Source organism: Oncorhynchus masou, chromosome 11 (assembly GCF_036934945.1).
Source record: "Oncorhynchus masou masou isolate Uvic2021 chromosome 11, UVic_Omas_1.1, whole genome shotgun sequence".
Classification (NCBI taxonomy): Eukaryota; Metazoa; Chordata; class Actinopteri; order Salmoniformes; family Salmonidae; genus Oncorhynchus; species Oncorhynchus masou.
Window position 1 is genome coordinate 17,717,817 of NC_088222.1, and position 21,987 is coordinate 17,739,803.

General features: G+C 40.8%; 4 protein-coding genes across 18 annotated transcripts; 2 read left to right on the forward strand and 2 right to left on the reverse strand.

The window, feature by feature from the left end:
• Positions 1 to 121: 121 nt before the first annotated feature.
• Positions 122 to 12,213, reverse strand: enoph1 (enolase-phosphatase 1). Of its 2 annotated transcripts, none has more exons than XM_064977595.1 (6): positions 12,077 to 12,213; positions 6,808 to 6,909; positions 2,337 to 2,539; positions 1,724 to 1,856; positions 1,502 to 1,625; positions 122 to 743 (listed from the first exon to the last, which is right to left on the reverse strand). In XM_064977595.1, the coding sequence occupies exons 1-6, from the start codon at positions 12,104 to 12,106 to the stop codon at positions 604 to 606; spliced, it is 732 nt and encodes a 243-aa protein (XP_064833667.1). In that variant the 5' UTR covers positions 12,107 to 12,213; the 3' UTR covers positions 122 to 603. The 2 variants fall into 2 exon arrangements, with proteins under 2 accessions (XP_064833667.1, XP_064833666.1); XM_064977594.1 differs by lacking the exon at positions 12,077 to 12,213 and adding an exon at positions 7,026 to 7,817.
• Positions 8,313 to 13,290, forward strand: LOC135548222 (heterogeneous nuclear ribonucleoprotein D-like). 5 transcript variants are annotated; one of them, XR_010456792.1, is made up of 9 exons: positions 8,313 to 8,522; positions 9,314 to 9,482; positions 9,652 to 9,813; positions 10,027 to 10,158; positions 10,378 to 10,498; positions 10,737 to 10,898; positions 11,581 to 11,687; positions 12,095 to 12,198; positions 12,960 to 13,290. XR_010456792.1 is itself a non-coding variant. In XM_064977592.1 (8 exons), exons 1-7 carry the CDS (start codon positions 8,434 to 8,436, stop codon positions 11,649 to 11,651), a joined length of 906 nt encoding a protein of 301 aa, XP_064833664.1. In that variant the 5' UTR covers positions 8,313 to 8,433; the 3' UTR covers positions 11,652 to 11,687; positions 12,095 to 13,290. The 5 variants fall into 5 exon arrangements, 3 of the variants coding, with proteins under 3 accessions (XP_064833664.1, XP_064833665.1, XP_064833663.1); XR_010456791.1 differs by having other exon boundaries at positions 11,581 to 12,198; XM_064977592.1 differs by having other exon boundaries at positions 12,095 to 13,290.
• A 390-nt stretch (positions 13,291 to 13,680) lies between these two features.
• Positions 13,681 to 18,965, forward strand: hnrnpd (heterogeneous nuclear ribonucleoprotein D). Of its 10 annotated transcripts, none has more exons than XR_010456788.1 (8): positions 13,682 to 14,158; positions 14,890 to 15,058; positions 15,411 to 15,572; positions 15,821 to 15,952; positions 16,171 to 16,270; positions 16,423 to 16,575; positions 16,978 to 17,920; positions 18,348 to 18,965. XR_010456788.1 is itself a non-coding variant. In XM_064977585.1 (8 exons), the coding sequence occupies exons 1-7, from the start codon at positions 13,998 to 14,000 to the stop codon at positions 17,046 to 17,048; spliced, it is 948 nt and encodes a 315-aa protein (XP_064833657.1). In that variant the 5' UTR covers positions 13,682 to 13,997; the 3' UTR covers positions 17,049 to 17,077; positions 17,429 to 18,965. The 10 variants fall into 10 exon arrangements, 7 of the variants coding, with proteins under 7 accessions (XP_064833659.1, XP_064833660.1, XP_064833661.1 ...); XR_010456789.1 differs by having other exon boundaries at positions 16,978 to 17,722; XR_010456790.1 differs by having other exon boundaries at positions 16,978 to 17,530.
• Positions 18,398 to 21,088, reverse strand: LOC135548226 (vesicle-associated membrane protein 8-like). Its single transcript, XM_064977599.1, has 3 exons — positions 20,894 to 21,088; positions 20,145 to 20,306; positions 18,398 to 19,965 (listed from the first exon to the last, which is right to left on the reverse strand). The coding sequence occupies exons 1-3, from the start codon at positions 20,894 to 20,896 to the stop codon at positions 19,822 to 19,824; spliced, it is 309 nt and encodes a 102-aa protein (XP_064833671.1). The 5' UTR covers positions 20,897 to 21,088; the 3' UTR covers positions 18,398 to 19,821.
• Between the last annotated feature and the right edge of the window lie 899 nt (positions 21,089 to 21,987).

Genomic DNA, 21,987 nt, shown 5'->3' on the forward strand with positions numbered 1-21,987 from the left:
ATAGCCAAATCCTGTACATGTTTCAAAGTGACTCAATGTACAAAACCCGCTGTGCAGTGATGTAGCACTCAACTTCCAAGAGCCTATTTAACCATAATACAGTTAAAGAAATACAAAGTGATCAACTTAAATAGTTTTTATTTAAAATGTTAAAAAAAAGAAGCCCTGTCATGTCCCTTAAACGTGCAGACTGGTACGGCTCTTAGTGCTTGTTGCTCACCACCCACACTGTGCGTAGCCTGAATACCCGACAGTTCCTGTGTTCAACAACAGAGGATCGTCCATCACGTCACTTATACCGTTCCAGTCCTTTAGACCTAAGGGCAGCAGGTGCTAGGGGAACAGGGCCAGTGAGTGTATTCTCCCACTCTCTGGTTGTGTTCTGTTTCTCTACCCTTGTTCTCCCTGAAGTGTGCATTCGTTACTCCCCCTCAGATTTAAAAACAATGCAAAGGTGTAAGATATATGGTGAAAACTCCCATGTGAAGACCAATCATTTTTTATATCCCCAAGGGGGAGTCAATGAGCATACACTTTGGGGAGGTGAAGGGGAAAATCAGACGGCAGCATTTCTACCCCCTCCCCCTACCCTCTTCTCCAGTGTTAAGCGCTGCCATTCACTTCCAGTTGGCTGAAGGTTGTAATGAGGTTATAGTGAGACCTTTCTTCCTCTGTCAACTCCATGTTCCCTGGCCGCACCACTACAGCCACGTTCACACCAGCATCCTCCGCTGCCTTGGCCTCTGCAGGGAGGAACAAAACGCACTACTGTAATAGCCTCCTCTCAGTCATCCATGTTCCCTGAGCTACACTAGGATCCCACAACAGCAGGGTTACTCAAGTCCCAGTCATGGTTTAACAGAGGCCCTAACCCTTGGTTTTAAGTTAACATTCTACACAACAAAGGAAAGTAGAACATGTGACATGGAGGCCTCATGGTGGTTGTGGTCCCAGCCCCTGAGGTAACTGTATGACTATGCGTTAACGCACCGTTACACTAACATGATGGCATCTGCATTCCCTCAGGGGGAGGCCCTCGCTGCAGTGCAGTGCAGCAGAGCACTAATACAGTACTGATTTAACTCTGATACAACAGCCATTCCAAATGCTATTCTGGATTAGTGCAGGGCAAGCTACATGGCTTTGGATATAAACATCTGGTCAATGTATTATTTCTCTTCCTTCATGTTAACCAGTAGGTTATTGGGAACATGTGTGTACATAAAACAGTTCATAATATAGTCAAATAAATAAAAGTTCAAATATGCCTAATTGATATTATATAAGAAGCAGCTCTACTGGCCTAATGCTGGCTGGGTTGTTGTAGTTCAGGACAAGCCCTTTGACGAGCTAGTGGAAAAATCTACTGTTGAATTCAGAGTAACAGCTAAGGCTGGCAAGGCTTCGGAGGGTGATCCTGCTAGGTAGAAAGGCTCTGGCTCAGTCTGATTTATGTAAATGACATTCAGTGTTAAACTAATCCGCCTGCTACAACACTTACCTCGTGTGACATCTGTCAGGAACATGATTTCTTCAGGTGGGCAGCCCATTCTCTCTGCAATCCTCACATAGCTTTTGCTTTCTACTTTAGTGCCTATGTTGGTGTCGAAGTGGCCATCAAATAGCTGAAAGGAAGAGAGAAAATCTGAATTTAGCTGGGAGTGTATTACAATGAAGATTAGTGTGTGTTCTAAACAGTGTATAAAAGAGAAGAGTTCCTTACATCTAGTACGTCTCCCTCTACAGAGTATCCAAACAGTAGTTTCTGAGCCTCCACACTGCCAGAGGAGTAGATATAAACCTTCAGGCCCTGCCGTCTCCACCTCCTGATGGATGGAACCACGTCCTGGTACACCCTGGTTCACACACACACACACACACACACACCTTAGTAATCCTGTGTTGTCATCGGGTTTGAAGGTCACATTTGGAAGAAATGCGACAGTACAATAGGACTTGATCCTCCCACAGGCGGTTTAGAAGCCATCACCTTGAGTACAATAACATAGGGCTACACATTCATGCAGGGAAGAATCGAATCTTGCAATCTGTGCACACATATCTCTGACTTATGTTAACCATGAAGTAAGATTTGCACTAAGATTGATTAAAGATTCATCCCTCCTACAATAGTACCCTCAGACAGTAGTAACCTTTAGTCATTTTCAGCAGATGCTCTTAGGTTAAGTGCCTTGCTCAAGGGCACAGACAGATTTTTCACCTAGTTGGCTCAGGGCTTCGAACCAGCGACCTTTAAGTTACAGGCCCAATGCTCTTAACTGCTAGGCTACCTGCCTCCCATCCGTCCAATAGAAGGAACACTCCCAGCTACTTACTCGCCTTTGATTCTCCCGGCAGCGTAGGCCGCCCTCCACATGTGTCCCTGCAGCTGTTTCAGAGCCGTGGACTTCCTGTCCGAAGCCATCTGCCACAGCACGTTGTCCACCACCTCCCTGATGGCTTTCTCCTCGTCCGTGTGCCCAGACTGGTCCAGGGAGTGCTGCGCACAAGCCCGGTGCAGACGCAGGTCCTCCTCAACCTAACATGATGACCGGGACAGGACATGGTCAATCAGGTCATGTCCATTAGGAAGCAGGGTTCGATTACACATTGACAGCGCTTGGGGTTGTCCAACATAGATATATTGACTGACATTTCTGGGGCTTGTTTGGTGCATTGATATTTCAAGGCTGGCCTCTGCCCTCCATCAACCACCCCCGTCAAGGACGGAGACAGGCAGCTCCTGGCAGACAGGAAACTGTTCATTCCAGTCAATTACATATGGAAATCACCATGCTATAATGAGAACTGATCATCGTTCTGCCTTCTTCAAATCAGTAAGCTCACTGGAGAAAAGATCTCATAGCTCAGACCTCCTGGCTGCATATCTTATTGAGGAACCTAATAATGTTCACTAATTTACTGTAAATCGGTTTGTCTATGAATGTAGATAGCCATGAACTATGTCAGTGTCCATCAACCCCCGGTTCTGGTCCCCCAGATGACCGATCGAGTCAGCTTTCAAGTGCAAGTTTTGATTTTAGGCAAGTTGTCCTGAAAAGGAGTTAAACCACCTTAGTTTGCCAGTCCCCTGTGAAAAAAAGCAGCATCCTGTAATAGCCAGTGAATATGAGTGCAGCTCTGAAAGCTTGTCTCATCTCCTGCACTCACATCATCCCATATGACTTCTATGGTCGGTAGCTAATCAAATACACCCGTTATCTGTGACCTACATAGCTATATACAGTGGGGCAAAAAAGTATATAGTCAGCCACCAATTGTGCAAGTTCTCCCAATTAAAAATATGAGAGGCCTGTAATTTTCATCATTAGGTACACTTCAACTATGACAGACAAAATGAGAAGAAAAAAAATCCAGAAAATTACATTGTAGGATTTTTAATGAATTTATTTGCAAATTATGGTGGAAAATAAGTATTTGGTCAATAACAAAAGTTTATCTCAATACTTTGTTATATACACTTTGTTGGCAATGACAGAGGTCAAACGTTTTCTGTAAGTCTTCACAAGGTTCACACACACTGTTGCTGGTATTTTGGCCCATTTCTCCATGCAGATCTCCTCTAAAGCAGTGATGTTTTGGGGATGTTGCTGGGCAACACGGACTTTCAACTCCCTCCAAAGATTTTCTATGGGGTTGAGATCTGGAGACTGGCTTCAGGGCCACTCCAGGACCTTGAAATGCTTCTTACGAAGCCACTCCTTCGTTGCCTGGGCGGTGTGTTTGGGATCATTGTCATGCGGAAAGACCAAGCCACGTTTCATCTTCAATGCCCTTGCTGATGGAAGGAGGTTTTCACTCAAAATCTCACGATACATGGCCCCATTCATTCTTTCCTTTACACGGATCAGTCGTTCTGGTCCCTTTGCAGAAAATCAGCCCCAAAGCATGATGTTTCCACCCCCATGCTTCTCAGTAGGTATGGTGTTCTTTGGATGCAACTCAGCATTCTTTGTCCTCCAAACACGAGTTGAGTTTTTACCAAAAAGTTATATTTTGGTTTCATCTGACCATATGACATTCCCCAATCTTCTTCTGGAACATCCAAATGCTCTCTAGCAAACTTCAGACGGGCCTAGACATGTACTGCAGGTCACTAGGTCCCCCTTGTGGTTCTGGGATTTTTGCTCACCGTTCTTGTGATCATTTTGACCCCACGGGGTGAGATCTTGCGTGGAGCCCCAGATCGGGGGAGATTATCAGTGGTCTTGTATGTCTTCAATTTCCTAATAATTGCTCCCACAGTAGATTTCTTCAAAGCAATCTGGTTACCTATTGCAGATTCAGTCTTCCCCTGGTGCAGGTCTACAATTTTGTTTCAGGTGTCCTTTGACAGCTCTTTGGTCTTGGCCATAGTGGAATTTGGAGTGTGACTGTTTGAGGTTGAGGACAGGTGTTTTTTATACTGATAACAAGTTCAAACAGGTGCCATTAATACAGGTAACGAGTGGAGGACAGAAGAGCCTCTTAAAGAAGAAGTTACAGGTCTGTGAGAGCCAGAAATCTTGCTTGTTTGTAGGTGACCAAATACTTATTTTCCACCATAATTTGCAAATAAATTCATAAAAAATCCTACAATGTGATTTTCTGGATTTTTTCCCTCATTTTGTCTGTCATGGTTGAAGTGTACCTATGATGAAAATTACAGGCCTCATCTTTTTAAGTGGGAGAACTTGCATAATTGGTGGCTGACTAAATACTTTTTTGCCCCACTGTATATATTAGAGGTCGACCGATTAATCGGAACGGACGATTAATTAGGGCCGATTTCAAGTGTTCATAATCGGAAATCGGTATTTTTTTACACTTTTATTTAACTAGGCAAGTCAGTTAAGAACACATTCTTATTTTCAATGAAGGCCTAGGAACGGTGGGTTAACTGCCTTGTTCAGGGGCAGAACGACAGATTTTTACCTTGTCAGCTCTGGGATTCAATCTTGCAACCTTACAGTTAACCAGTCCAACGCTCTAACCACCTGCCTCTCATTGCACTCCACGAGGAGCCTGCCTGTTACGCGAATGCAGTAGAAGCCAAGTTAAGTTGCTAGCTAGCATTAAACTTATCTTATAAAAAAACAATCAATCAATCATAATCACTAGTTAACTACACATGGTTGATGATATTACTAGTTTATCTAGCGTGTCCTGCGTTGCATATAATCGATGAAACGCAGGGGGGTGATTTAACAAAAGCGCATTTGCGAAAGAAGCACAATCGTTGCACAGCTGTACCTAACCATAAACACCAACGCATTTCTTAAAATCAATACACAGAAGTATATATTTTTTAAACCTGCATATTTAGCTAAAAGAAATCCAGGTTAGCAGGCAATATTAACCAGGTGAAATTGTGTCACTTCTCTTCCGTTCATTGCACGCAGAGTCAGGGTATATGCAACAGTTTGGGCCGCCTGGCTCATTGCGAACTAATTTGCCAGACTTTTACGTAATTATGACATAACATTGAAGGTTGTACAATGTAACAGGAATATTTAGACTTAGGAATGCCACCCATTAGATAAAATACCGAACGGTTCTGTATTTCACTGAAATAATAAACGTTTTGTTTTCGAGATGATAGTTTCCGGATTCGACCATATTAATGACCAAAGGCTCATATTTCTGTGTGTTATTATGTTATAATTAAGTCTATAATTTGATAGAGCAGTCTGACTGAGCGATGGTAGGCAGCAGCAGGCTTGTAAGCATTCATTCAAACAGCACTTCCGTGCGTTTTGCCAGCAGCCCTTGGCAATGCTTCAAGAATTGAGCTGTTTATGACTTCAAGCCTATCAACTCCAAAGATTAGGCTGGTGTAACCGATGTGGAATGGCTAGCTAGTTCGCTCTGAGACTTGGAGTAGTTGTTCCCCTTGCTCTGAATGGGTAACACTGCTTCGAGGGTGGCTGTTGTCGAAGTGTTCTTGGTTCGAGCCCAGGTAGGAGCGAGGAGAGGGACGGAAGCTATACTGTTACACTGGCAATACTAAAGTGCCTATAAGAACATCCAATAGTCAAAGGTATATGAAATACAAATGGTATAAAGAGAAATTGTCCTATAAATACTATAACTACAACCTAAAACCTCTTACCTGGGAATATTGAAGACTCATGTTAAAAGGAACCACCAACTTTCATATGTTCTGAGCAAGGAACTTAAACGTTAGCTTTTTTACATGGCACATATTGCACTTTTACTTTCTTCGCCAACACTTTGTTTTTGCAATATTTCAACCAAATTGAACATGTTTCATTATTTGAGGCTAAATTGATTTTATTGATGTATTACATTAAGTTAAAATAAGTTCATTCAGTATTGTTGTAATTGTCGTTATTACCCCCCCCCCCCCCCAAAAAAGATGGTCCCATTAATTGGTATCAGCTTTTTTTGGTCCTCCAATAATCGGTATCGATGTTGAAAAATCATATATATATATATATATATGCTAAACCCAAACCCACTGGATTACAGCAAACAATGAAAACAGGAAATCTCAAATCCATGTAGGCCTCGCTCTTTAGAAAAAAATAAAAACATTTGTTTAAATATTTTAAAACAGGCGACAATAATAGTTAGCTACACGAGATAAGGTTGCTATGGCAAGTCATTTAATGTACTAATCTGTACTAATCATACCACACAAGCAATCATTAACTGGTTCAACAAATCAAAATGTACAGGTTTTCAACCTAAATTAATGCATGGGTGTTGCATATTCTGTCTGAGATTGTGTGCAGTCACTGCTGACTGGTCATCATTGTCCACAGTTTGCAGCAAACCAGTTACCTGTTTCTTAAGGAGATGCACGTCTTGTTTGCATTCATCTTCTTCCCAGTGCGCCGACAGATACTCCTCGAGATGATCTTTGATGTATGGGAATAAAATGTCCTATAGTAGAGAAATAGCACCGTTATCATGTAGCTAGCTAACAGTCAAACCACCAGTCTACCAAAAAAAAACACCACAAAAGCCATGCATTTGTCTCGGTTTGTTGTCCTAGCTACCTTTACAAACGTTATTGGTGTCGTAGTTCCTTCAATATCCAGCAAAAGTGCGGTAGTGTTTTCAGGGATTGAAACACTGGCCATTTTCCTGTCTGAAGCCTTCTACTGTAGTTAGTAGCTAACTGTTAGCTTGGCTATCTAACGTTACCCCGCTACCCAGGCTGGAGAAAAGCGAGCAAACCCTAACAGGGGATTACCAATTCCTTTCCAAATATATATATATATTTTTAGGTTACTTTTCAATTAGCTATTGTTGGGTAGAGCAGACTCGTCGGCACGCATGAAGCAGCCAGACCCATTGAACGTGCTCAAGAGCAAAGAAAGTCTTCTGTTTCCAGGAAGGCGTGATAATGACGACCACGAGGGTAAAGCACTGCTACTCGTAAAATGTTAAATGACAAAACCAAACATTTAGCTAGGTTAGTAAAATAAAAAAGGACACTGTGTGCTGCAATATCATAACATTGCTCATTTCGCTACAATAGTTGTATTTACTGGTGGGTGGGGCACAGGCCATGCGCAGTCGTATGTCCCATTCCACATATTTTAGAATGTGTGAAGCCTTATAACCATATCAAGAGATTCTCTGCTCTGTCGTAGCTAATTATAAGACCAGTGTTTGGGCACAACATGTGTACAGTGCTTTCAATATCTTTGGCTGGTACTGTATGAGTATGACCGGTGTGAAATGGCTAGCTAGTTAGTAGAGCGCTAGTAGTACTTTATTTTAAAAAAACTTCGTGAGTCGCGTTTAAATCGGTGACGTCACTCACCCGTGAGACCTTGAAGTACTTTCCCAGACCGCGGCTTTGGTGGCGCAATAGGCAACAATGCTTCGAGTGCCACTGTCTGAAAAGTAAACCTAGATGGCGACAGAGCCATATGCGTTTGCGCAGATATCATACTCTCCTGGGTAAATATACAGTATCTGACAGAAGTGTTTGCAGAGATGTTTGAAACCTCTGTTCAGTCTCTTTGGTTTTTGTTGATAATAATGGAAATCATATGCAGTATTTCGTTTTGAGGCAACCAAAAGTTAATTTACTGTGTTGCTTTTAATTTTCGAACAAGAATGAAGAAAGTAAAATCAGAGATTTTAGAATAAATTGCCATTGGTAAAATTGTATTAAACCCAGGAAGTTGTTTGTAATGATGATAATCTGTGATCAGCTGTTACATTACCAATCAGTAATTTTCGTAAAAAAGTGCTTGTAGCAAAGACAACAGCGCCTCCCCCACTGAGCCGCCGCAAACAAACCACATCTGCGTCACTCCCCGCAACCCAGTCCGCCCTTGATGTCAGCCATTTTACATAGCAATCGCGACTGAATTCGTCCCCAAAAGTATTTAGCAAGCAGGCCTAACGTTAAATACACATTTCTATTTAACAACCGGGTGACATTCGAAAATGGAGACCGAAGGCCAGGTTGACTTCAGTACAGACGAGTTTCCAGAGGGCTCCAAGATAAATGCAAGCAAAAACCAGCAGGACGACGGGTAAGCGGCTTAACGTTAGCCTAGCTACGTTAGCCTAGCTAGCTACTTTCAGCAAGAGTAGCTAGCTAGTAGGTGTAGCTAACCAGCTACTGTTATTTCTGCCAACTGGAGACAACCTACGTTATCTTTGATTCAAACGTAGCGTGTTATTGGAGTGGTAACACGCTAACGTGTATTAGGTTACTAGCCAATATTAGCCAGACCCTGTTGTGATCATGCATGCATGCATGCATGCATGGCTAGCTAACGTTAGCAAACTAACTGGCGTCATGTCATTCAGGCCAAGTTCCCGAAGTGGCTAAGTTGGCAAACGGGGTTGGCTATGTGCTGTGAAACATGTTGTCACCGCGTTATTTGTAGTTAGCTAGTTTATCATCAGATTGACGTCGTGTTGGTTATTGGCGCTCTTTTTTTCTCTTACACTACGTTAACGTTACTGCTGGTTTTTCGAATACTGACAGAACAACAATAGCTACACATGTCCTGTACATGCACTCAGTGGCCACCCAAGTTAGAATCAGAAGTGTGTGTGTGTAGTATCTAGTTAGATACAGTTAACTGATCTAGCTGTTGCCTTTATAGCTAACCGTTCTATACAGTTTGAAACGTTAGGCCTAATCAGCTTGCTGGTGACAACCGCTTGACCTAAAGTAAATTAGGCATTTATTTAACTAAGCAAGTCAGTTAAGAACAAAGTCATAGCTAGTGACTCAGGTTGTTATGGATGTATAACAAAGACGTAGTTATGACTGTCTGAGACTGCAATTGTCTCCTTGATTCTCCATTCACAGCAAGATGTTCATTGGAGGGCTCAGTTGGGACACCAGCAAAACAGACCTCACGGATTACCTGTCGAAGTTTGGAGAGGTTCTGGACTGCACCATCAAAACAGACCTGATGACGGGCCGGTCCCGGGGCTTCGGCTTTGTTCTCTTCAGAGACTCAGAGAGTGTAGACCGGGTAAGCACTAGAACAGACTCAATGAGCAGAGAACAGGACAGACTGTCTCTTCTTGTTTAGCTTTCTTAATTCTGAACAAAATAATTTCAAGACATGCATAGTTGGCATCCACTCACATCACTTGATCACACACACACCCTGTTTTACTGACACATTATCCTGTATGCAGGTGTTGGAACTGAAGGAGCACAAGCTGGACGGGAAGCTGATCGATCCAAAGAGGGCCAAAGCCATGAAGGGGAAGGAACCGCCCAAGAAGGTGTTTGTTGGAGGCCTCAGCCCAGATACCCCAGAGGAGGAAATCAGAGAATACTTTGGCGCTTTTGGAGATGTAAGAGTGACAGAATGAGTGCACTGTCAACGTATTCATATGTTTTTAGATATGGTAAACCCACACTTTTTTTAGGAAGCTGTAAGTCCACTGAGAGAGTGTGGCAATGGAGCTAGAGCTGGTACAAAGACTGGTACACATGGTACAAAGACTGAGGTACACAGAATTATGATTACTGTCTTCATTAGCCACTGAGAGAAACCTTGTTTCCAGATTGACAGCATCGAGCTTCCCATGGACACCAAAACCAACGAGCGACGTGGGTTTTGCTTCGTGACCTACTGTGAGGAGACTCCTGTTCAAAAGCTGTTGGAGTGCAGATACCACCAAGTTGGGAGTGGAAAGGTAGCTGGATTCCGCTTATTCACAATGACCATTTGAACGCTGTTACACATCTTGTGCTGATAGGCAAAGCTATTATTTCTATGCTATTTAACCAACTTAGTTTAGACAGCCATTTAGAAGAATGTTGGCAGTCAAATAACATGTGACTGTAGGTACTTGAAGAAAGTGTCATCACTGTTTTCCACAAGTGTCTTGGTTAATGGGCTGATTTCTCTGCAGTGTGAAATCAAAGTGGCCCAGCCCAAAGAAGTGTATAGACAGCAGCAACAACACAGAGGAGAGCGGGGAGGCTACGAAGGAGGGAGAGGAGGTGGCGGATACAGGGGCCGGGGACGAGGAGGTACGTCATCTACCCTATGACACTGAAGAATGCACATCTCTTTTCCTCCCCTGTATCATTATTTATTCTTCCGACAAGGAATTTCTTGTGTGGCATTTGACACATGCAACAATGACAGTACTGACAACTGAAAAGGGCATGCATTACAGTACATTGAAAAGAAAATCAAGACATACAAATGCCTTTGAAACTACAATATAGGCTTGTCACACTGAACCTCTCCATTGTCTCTGTGCAGGTCAGAGTAACTACAACCAAGGTTACAACGGCTACTACAGCCAGAACTATGGTAGCTACGGCAATGGATACAACCAGGGCTACAATGGCTACGCGGGCTATGACTACTCTGGCTACAACTATAATAGTTATGGTTATGGACAGGGATACGACGACTACAATGGTAAGCTACACTATTGATGCCAACTATCGAAACAAGCAGTGCCTTTCAGCCCCCAACAACAACTCATGTACTTCTAGCTAAGACAACAACAGGCGGAAAAAATTCTCCTTGTATGTAATCAATAGCTCTGGAAAAAAATAAAACAGATGTCTGTAATGCTGCCTGCCTTGGGTCTCTTTGCTCTGGTGCATGTTTGAGGGGTCTTCCATATCCAGGCAATGCACTTTTATTTTACAGGGAACACTTGCAACATTAATGATCATTCAGCCCATGTAAAGTTCTAAGATTACATTTGTATTGCACACACTTCTGAGAGTACTTGTTGTTCAATTCCTGGGTATATAAAATAAAACACAGCTGAGCTTAGAGTTTTTGGTACATATGTCTTGACACATGATTGTGCATCTCAATACTGATACAATAACATTCAATTTGAAAGTCCAAGCAAAAATAACACAACTGGGTTAACAAACACTGCAGACTACATCCCACTATGTGATTACTGCTGCCATTTACCACAAAAAAGAAAAATGAACTTTAAAAAAAACTCCCATGCACCGTGACTGCCATGTCAACTAAACTCCATTGATAAAACCTTGATAGGATTTCCTTTTGCTACGTTTTTGTTTAGTTAGCCTGTGACACTCATCTTCTTGATCTCTAACCCTTGACCTTCCCATAGGCCAGCAGAGCAGCTATGGGAAGGCCTCTCGAGAGGTCACAACCCACCAGAACAACTACCAGCCTTACTGAGCTGATCTGATCCAACAGGACCTGCTTAGAATTCTGGTAAGACAACACTCCCACCCAAGGCTTGACTTTTAAAACTTCAAAATTTAAAGATCAATAGACACTAAACAATTACTCAAACCTATCATGAGAGAAAGCAAGTGGTTACTATTACGATGCACACCCCCATTTTGACAAAACTAAAAAGTAATGTCTATAGATCTTTAATTGCAAAAATGCTTGTGCAGCGTTTTATTTTTATTAAGCTCTCCAGAAAAAAACGTATGCTTTTTTTCTGTAGATTCTCCTTTTTCCCTTGCTTTTTAACAGGTGTTCATAAGGAAATAACATAAAGAGACTTGATAGCATTGTTAACAGGTAAAGTACTGCTAAGGGTACAGAGTAAGGACCTATCCTTAGTTTTCCTTTTCCTAACTCTGATGTTGTACCTTGTTTGTACCTGCCAGCGGGGACTTCATTGCAGGCCGTGTGTCGCCTGATCACGACAATCTCTGGGCGACGCACATAGCGGGCAGAGAGCACGGCATGCACAAGAAAACGCTGTCCTGTGGTATGGTCTCTTCACACTTCCTGTAACCAGCGATAAAACAAAAAGAAACATAAGAGAAAGGAAATTAATCTCTTTTCAGTTTTTAAAGTGTTTGCTATAACGATTTGTCTGAAATTGATTTTTTACAGGATATTAATATGAAAGTATAAAAATGTACTTTGACTTGTATGTGTGTTCTCTTAATTTTAGTGGTCTTGTTTCAGTTCTGGACCAACAGTGTTTTTTCTATAATGAACCCCTTTCTTAAATTGCTAAAACTCATAATGATTGCTTTTTCTTTATAGCCCTTAGAGAACTTCACTTGATAAACACCAAAAAACGTTTTATTTTATTTTTTACTTAGGTGTTAAAGATCATATGTAAAACCAGCTTTATGGTGCCATAAAAAGCTGACAACTCAAAATATATTATGAGCTATTTGTGTATCTGTCTTTAAATGTCCACCAAATGTGTTATCTTTTAGTTTAGTTAGGGTCACATTTGGGCTTGGTCCTTAATGGTGAAATTTACCCACCAATTCATTGGAGCTGAAGCTTTTGCTGGCCGGTGAGCTGTTACAGGACAGGTTACAGAACCTTGGTGAAGCTGAGTTCTACACATGATCTTTAAAACGGAATGGGGAAAAATAAACTATTAATAGTTTAAGTTGACGACACAAGCAGAAGTTAAACAGTGAAACATGGACGTGCAAGGTTCACTGTGCCCTGCAGAGCTCCAAAGTTGGTAACATCTACTGTGTTGTGTTGTGTCCTTGTTTGCAGACGGGCTGGCTGGAGAATGACCCTGTACCCAGGTGGAAGCTTTGGGGGCTGAATCCTGTCCTGTCCTCAGATCAGCTCATGTTTTAAACACCAGGCCCTTATTTCGTTGTCCTCTTCCTGAGTTGAAGCTGGCATGCAGTGTGTCTGACTTTGTAAATAGCGAGGTTGCTGCTTTTTGGTTCCAGTCCCCACCTTCCCTTCATCTTGTCGGTCTAGGTTTCATGTAATGTGTTCTTATCACCTTGATTTTCAACCTGTCCTGCTTTTGTTTTAAACGTGGATTTTCTGCAGTTTTTTGGATAAAGGGATTATTAAAGAGGGTACAACTCAAGAGCTTGACTTTGTCATATTTGATATTCTGTTTTGCATTTCATAACACCGAACTATAGCTGACGCGTCATTCTTTGACTTGAACATTTAGTCCTGTAGGTACTTCAGCCTAGGTGCAGTCATCGATACACACAACAGTAATGTACTAAGAGTTTGTTTATCGTGACATGAGAATAAACCCTGCCATATTTTCTAGATCTGTTTAGCGATATTATTGCGTATGGAACCTGTCAAATTCAGTCAGTGCGAAAAAGATCAACCTGTTGTCATACAAACCAGACGGTTATATAATATACTGCAGTGCAATACGTTTCAAAGCATAGCAAAATTTGTTCTATTTGAGAATTACTTTCAATAGTCTGGAAATACACCTCCCTGAAGCTAGTCCCACCATTTTATACATGACGCCATTGTGTTTACGTAGCTGGCTAGCAAAATAGCAAGCTGCCAACAGCTGGTATCTTGCAAACATATACTAGATAAAGTAGTACAGTTGGTAATTGTCAGCAAAAGCAGAGTGGGTGGTTCTGTTGTGACTGTTTTATGCCTAGTGTCTGATCTTTAGCAACCTACTAACCTGGGGGCAAAATAGAACGAGTCCCATTTCGAACGCAAACGAGACAGACAGCAGCTGTAGTCGCGTTAGCACGCAACCTCGACAGCAGCTGATTAGCTAGCTACCTTTAGCAATTTGTGCAACATAAAAAAATGTCGGACCTTGAAACCGGTGAAGATCCAACTCTGGTGAAAATGGAGGAGGACGGAGAGGCTAGCACCGAAGAGCAGACGCCGACTGTTGCAGAGGGCGGCCAGGCAGGAGAATCCGAGGGATCAAAGATTGATGCCAGCAAAAACGAGGAGGATGAGGGGTGAGACCGCTAACTAGCTAGCCTAACGTTAGATAACTGTCGTTCCCTATATGGCTAGCTAGTTAGCTCAGTTTTGAAGAAGGGACAAGTAGCTAATTGTTATACTTTTGACATTTCCTCGCATCGTTGGCAAGCTTAAATGAGGAATAACTTCAGTTGAATGCCGATACCTAAATATTACAGACAGGGCACTGATGATGGAGGGATGGATAATCCCTTCAGGGCTGGTCAGTCAGGTCAGCAGCATCACTGTCTCTCTGTTGTGGCTGTCATCCTTCAGCTCTCAGGCGACCAGAACCTTCCATTTTGCTAACATAGACAGACGGTGCTTGCTGGAGTTGTGTATGTGAGAAATGGGTAGAACTAGGATACTGCTAGGCAGATGTTGGGGTGGCCTAGGGATGCTGTCTCTGGGTAAGTTTTAGTGGCGACCTGGGAGATGTTAGTTAAATCATCCACTACAAACATACAGCTTGTAAAAGCTACAGCATTATCAAACGATGTCTTTGCTAATTGTCATAATCATAGCTATAATGATAACGTTGACCCTGAACCAGGACTTTGGCTACGTTCCCTCTCTAAAGGCTTTAACTCTTTCTTTCCTTCTTTCCTACTGACGGGTGAAAGGAAAGCATATGAGACAAGAACATTATTAGAGATAATTGGAACACAGCTGCAGTCTCAGAATTTGTATGCAGAATGGAAATATCCGTATCTGTCTCAAAATGCAGGAAAATGTTTGTTGGTGGTCTGAGCTGGGACACAACAAAGAAGGATTTGAAGGATTACTTCTCCAAGTTTGGGGAGGTGGTAGACTGCACCCTGAAGCTTGACCCCATGACAGGCCGGTCCCGAGGGTTCGGCTTTGTTCTGTTTAAAGCAGCTAACAGCGTTGATAAGGTATTCCTGATTGTGTTCAATGGTATTGATCATGCTGGATGATTGTGATAGATTATTTTATATCTATCTCTCTTATATAGTGTGAATATGGTATTACGTTTACATTTTAGTCATATAGCAGAAGCTGTTATCCAGAGCGACTTACAAGAGCAATTAGGGTTAAGTTCATTGCTCAAGAGCACATCAACAGATTTATCACCTAGTCAGCTTGGGGATTCGACCTAGCATTGTTCTGGTTACTGTCCCAGCACTCTTAACCTTTATAGCATGACAGCAATGGGATGGGAATCTTTTTTTGCTCTATCAGTTTCTTTATTATAATGATGTTTTATCTGTGGCTCGCCTCTGGTAGGTGGTTTTACAGAAGGACCACAAGCTGAATGGGAAGGTGATCGACCCTAAGAAGGCCAAGGCCATGAAGAACAAGGAGCCCATCAGAAAGGTCTTTGTAGGAGGTCTTTCTCCAGATACTCCAGAGGAGAAGATCAGAGAATATTTCAGTGCCTTTGGAGAGGTAGGCTACTACAGTAGACTTAAATAAAATAAAAATAAAAAATATATATATTACATTGTCAGATGTTCTGTAGAGTTTTCTAGCCTGGGTGCCATTTTGAATGATCGGATCAGACCAAACTAGTTAGCGAAACGAGCTGATATTGAGTGTTTGTTTCCTCACAGTCGACAAGCCTTCTAAACACTTCCAAACTTCCAAACCTTGCTGAATAAGAGGTTATTGTATTACTGTGTTGTCTGTGTGAACAGGTGGAGTCCATTGAGCTCCCCATGGAAACCAAAACCAACAAGAGACGAGGCTTCTGCTTCATCACCTTCAAAGAGGAGGAGAGAGTGAAGAAGATCATGGAGAAAAAGTACCATAATATAGGATTAAGCAAGGTACAGTACATCATGGCTTGCCCTGCTAATCCATCCCACAGAATATGTTTGGTAGTTCAAAACTTTGCCTTCAATGCATGTTTTTCAGATGGCATTTCCTTGCCAGGTCCAGTTGGTGATCTATTAGTATTATTAATGAGAATACACTGCAGTGTAATGTCAGACAGAGTTTGAAGCTTTAAAGCATGGTTATTGAAACATTTTATTCCTGTCTTCAGTGTGAGATTAAGGTGGCCATGTCCAAGGAGCAGTACCAGCAGCAGCACTGGGGGGGGGGAGGCAGAGGGGGATACCCCTCCAGGCCTCCCGGCAGACAGGGTAAGTTGGCTGGATAGAATAGGTCGTTTCCTGCACCAATACTTTGGATATGTTTAGTAGTACTGTATTACATTTGAGTAATGATATGTATGTTAAATCATGTGTTTTTGGTCAATTCAATAATAACAAATGGACAATTTGTTGTATTTCAGGACCCAATCAGAATTGGAACCAGGGATATGGCAACTACTGGAACCAAGGTTACGGCAACAACTACGGCAACTATGGCTACAACAACCAAGGCTACGGTGGCTATGATTACTCTGGTTACAACAACTATTACGGCGGATATGGTGACTACAGCAGTATGTAATCTTTTTGGTGAAGGCACACTAAGAAAACAATGTACTTATTAAGTATTTAAGTATTAACGTGTATGTATGGATAATTTGACAATGGATTTTTTTCTCTTTAATCTTATTGATTAACTGTATGGTTTATATTTTAGTATTTGAGTGAAATTCCATCATGCTGTACATGCTGTAAATAAATATAAAAAATGACATTAAAACCAACAATATTGTTAAAAACGCATTACCTTTATTCATTGTTTTCTGTTTCCTAAATTACTAAATATTCAACACAACAAAGGAAATATGTAATGAAAATCACTGATTTTGAATATGTACTACTATCTTATCTAAGAGCTAGAACTATCATTTACTCATATAATTATGTTTTTTCTGTGTGTGTTTGTGTCCAATCAGCAGACCAGCAGGGTGGTTATGGGAAGTCCCCCAGGCGAGGTGGTCACCAAAACAATTACAAGCCGTATTGATGTAACAGAAGTACCACACCCACAGACAGGTATGTTTTATAAGTCACCTACAACAAACCTAGATAATGTGCAATCTACCTACCTCTGTATAATAATAATAATAAACCCTCATAATGTTTTTCTCTTTATAGTTTTTCACAGCACCTGAAAAGTGCTTTACAGTAGTCTTAACATAGAGGCTACAGTCTTTTTTTGGTGAATTATTTCTGCTGCCTCTTATGAGCCATTTTGTAACTGTAAAGTTAACAGGTATAGTACTACTATTACTACAGTAAAATGGATACCAAGAGTTAAGGATTTACAAGGGAAAAGAGAGTGAAAGAGAGAAAATAATAATGTTGTCTCCTAACTCTGACATATACCTTGTTTGTACCTGCCAGCGGAGCTTCCTTGCAGGCCATGAGCTGACCTCCCCGGTACTCTCTGGCCCGCTCAATGCGGACCGGGTACGAGAGGCGTACGCTCTCGAATGCTGCCATTTGGTATGGTCTTCCAACATCCTGTCTCAGCATTGTAAATAAAAACTAAGTGGGACATGTCCGGCTTTGTCCACTTTTTTTTATTTTCATTTGTTTAATTTCTGTAATGTGTTTTTTTGTAATGTAAAACTTAAATACAAATTATGTAATTTTAATGCCATTTTTTACAGGCCCTTACTCCCCCGTCAAGTAATGGTAAATTACAACATGATACTGAGAAAATAACTATTTACTTTTCAAAGGACACGGCTTTCTCTGGACTTTCCAGTGTCTTTTTCATTCCTAATCATACCTGTAATTCTTGCTTTTCTTTATTTAGCTCTTGTAGCAGTAATAGCCAGTAGTCCATGAGCTAAAACCTGGTTTGTACTTGGATGCTACTGCGTTGGAGAAGTGCGTTATTTTTGTACTTGTATTGTTTGCTTGTGTTACTGACAGCGGTGGGAAAACTTCTCCTTTAAACGTTAATTTTCCTCTAACAAAATTCTCTTTTTAACCTTTTGAGAAAGTATCAAAGTATCTCTACGTTTCCTGGAAATTTGCATGTAATGCTTTCTTTAATGTGTCTCTTTTTGACCAATTGAAGGCTTTACTCATTGGTTTTGTATTTGGGCTTTGAACTCTTTAATTTGTCACACTTCAGGATTTCTAGCTTATGGACTAACTTGTTTTTAATTCTTAATTGTAAGACATATTTTTATCTATTGTATTGTGTTTTCTTAATGGAAATGGTAAAGACGGGATTCCTTTGACATTTAGTTGTAGCCCTACTAGTAGTAACCTTCATCGTTAACAGTTTGACTTGTTTTGTCTTTTTCAGGATGGAAGAATGAAGGATATCTTGTGAAGGAGCGTTGGCAGACGAAGTGACAGGTTTCAGTCAAGAGTTTCCTTTATTATGGACGGCTTGAGACAGGACACAGTCAGAGTATTCAGTTGATCTACGCACATTGAATTTATGTTCAGTGTTGTATTTTGTTGTTTCTTCTTGCAAAGCTTTTAAAAGTTTCCTATTCGTCTTGTATTGAGTTACACTGTGTGAAAGGAATATATGCAGAATTATATTTAAGAGTTGATTGTTCACTTACGCTCAGTGTTATCCCTTTTGTTAAATGTGTGTAATATTCTATGTAAATTGCTTTTTGTTAAGGCATAAATTACCATTATTGAAACCCAAATAGGACTAGGATACTTAATTGTCCCTGAGGTGGAAATTTGTCTTCGATAAATAAAATTGGATTGGTCAGGGCCAGAAAATAAATGATTTATATTGCGGTCAAAAGCAAATGCAAATGGGCCCTTAAATAAATCTACATCCTTTATCGTAGTTATCACAAGTAAACATTTTGTTAATATATATTTGACATGGTACACAGAAATATAGAACATTCAGAAATCATCAAAACATTTAAATAAAAAAACGTATCTGAAATTGAAATGGATTGTTTTTTTACAGTGTGAACTGTTTGTTACATTAAGCTTTACCCTTGGACAGTATTATATTGCTAGTGGAGTGTAACTGTATACTGTAATGAAGTGAACTATTGTGGCCACCATTTCTAAAGCAGTAAATCAGCAGTTGAAACAATAACAAAGCGACTCCCCGCCCCTGTTTCGGTTAAAAGTTGAGGGATGGGGTTTGAGAAATGTAACTACTCAAATTCATAGACGGTGCGATGGATGAAAGGACTGACTATCCATGATATAGCATTTGTAGTTTTAACCATGGTTTGAGGATATAGTGTTTGTTTACATTTACTTGGTTTACAAACATTGAAGTAAAACAAGCTAATATTTTGGGTTCTGATGGGGTACGACAGTTGAACTAAGCTCATGAGGCATTTATAAGTTCTTCAAGAATCAATGGGTATAAATCATTAACTTATAAATCAGAAAATGTATATAGCAACTGCAGATTGCCCCTTTAAGCACAAATATAAAGCATTCAATGAACCCTAATGCTGTGGGAAGAGGCTCCTTACCTGTAATGTTTCTCTTGGGACAAAAATACACAATCAAATGTATCTACAAAAATGATGAGATGTATGTTATTAAACATCAAATGAACAGATATAATCTAAAAACAATCAAACAAATTCCAGGACGCTTATTTACAGAAGTCATGTGAAATGTAATATTTTGTCACGATACTATACATAATCCACCTTGAGCCTTGGGGAGAAGACCAGAATGAAACTACAGTTTCATCAAATTCAAAACATGACTGTTGGTGATTGTGCTTCATCCTATTCCTTTTAGCGAGAATGTAGTACTGTAGGAGTCTGTGAGGCAATTTAACTGGGGATGACACCTGTAGCAAACAGGATGATGAGGATGAGGATGATCAGAACTATCACTCCAATGATGATCATCATCTTGGCGTTCTTCCACCAGTACTTCCGGGCTACCCGCGTGGATGTCCTCTGAAAGGAGTCTGCCTGAAAATTCAAGAAATTATGGAAGGTTAAGTCAAATATAATTGGGTTTCAAGCAAGTTTAAGCAGAAACAGACAGGCAAACCAGAAGCATATTGGCTGTTCAACACCTTTCTCTAGACTAGAGGGACCACTACTTATCACCTCAAAAAATACTATTGTCTTTCTCTTATAATACTTACGGTTGCTTGTAGCTCATGTGTCTTGTCAACCAAGTCATCTAACCTCTCTCCCCTCTCCAGTACTTTGTTGATGTTGTCTTTGAGTATAACTTTAACTTCATTGACTTGGCCCTGCACCGAGTCCATCTTAGAGGAGGCTGGCTGTTGAGAACTGTAGTCAGCCTACAGAGAGGAAGAGGAGAGAATCTGCTCTGAATATTATCAATATATTAGGTATGACACACTGTAACCATAGTTTTCAGAATAACATGACACTTTGCTCCTGTATGATGGAGAAATGTTCATCTGACTTCGCAAAAAAAACAAGATTCATCCATATCAATTCACACAAATACAGGAGCCAATACACAGGGCAGAATGCAATTCAATAACACCAGGATATACAGTATAATTTGAACATATCTGAAAGCAGGCCAAGCAAATATTGCTCTATCGCTCAGCCTCAGCCATTCCTGTATTGACACATTCCTGACTAGACAGTTTTTTTCACTTCCTACAAAACAGCTAGTTCACTGCTTTCTTTAGTCCCAAAGGTTATTGGACTGTCAGACATTTACTTACACGGAAGTCACATGTAAATAACTATATTCACAGCCTAGCCTGCCTGATCCTGTTGTTTATAGTCTTTGTTCCTTTAATACCACTGCTCTACTCACTGTAGTGCTTATAGTTCAGATCATTAGTGTGCCCTCAAGGCATATGACTGCCTCACATTCACAGCTTCCACATGACAAAGTAAATACACTTACCATGTCAGAACAAATTAATTTATCCACAAAACAAAGAACTACTCCACTTCAGAGGGTAAATGTTTCACAAATATGTATTATCCAGACGAATTACTAGCATAGTAAATAAAGTAGAGACAAGTAAAGTATGCTTCAGACAGCTGTAGATTGAGACACAGGCGAACAGGCAGGTACAGACACAGGTTCCGCACAGCGCTGCCCCTCCCTGTAGTTACACATTAACTACTTCTGCTGCACTGGAGCTCTACCATTGGCCTGATGTTAGTCACTCATCTCTTTACATAGAACTAGGATTAGTAGAATTGAGATTGCTCTGAAACCCCCCAGATGTCCATGGTCCACCCCATAGTGCACGTATAGCACTTGAGATAGAAACAAGATTTGGAGAAATTACATGACAAGCTGATCTTCTGAATTTTAATGCCCATTCTACCTATTCTAATTCTATGTGTCTTTGGGACATACCATCAGCTGTCCTAGCACCTGATGCAGTTCAGCGCTGGGCAAAGGTCACTTTATTTATCAGGGGGCTGTTAGCAAAGGAACTGCAGATCTTGAAGGCAATAAAAAGTCAAGTCACTTGCTTGCTACATAAGCTACATCTGATTTCATAAGAATGCAAAATAGTTAGTTAAATAGTTACCCGGACTATCTGCATTGACTCTTTTTGCTCTAACTTTTTTGATTCATCACACTCTGCGGCTACTGTTTACTATCTGTTACTTTATTCCTATTCATATGTACATATCTACCTCAATTATGTACCTTGTAGCCTTGCACATTGACTCGGTACAGGTATCCCCTGTACTGTATAGCCACCTTATCGTTCCTCATTGTGTATCTATTATTACGTGTTTTATTTTATTATTTCTCTATTTTCTTTCTCTCTGCAATGTTGGGAAGGGCCCGTCAGTAAGCATTTCACTGTTAGTCCACACTTATTATTTATGAAGCATGTGACTAATACAATTTGATTTGATTTCCATGGCTGGCCATGTTGTTCAGATCGCTCTGTTCCAAACATGAGGCTAGTACCAGGAAGAGGAGGGCATACACTTTATTTATGGAAATAAGCTCCACTCTTGTTATTTTAA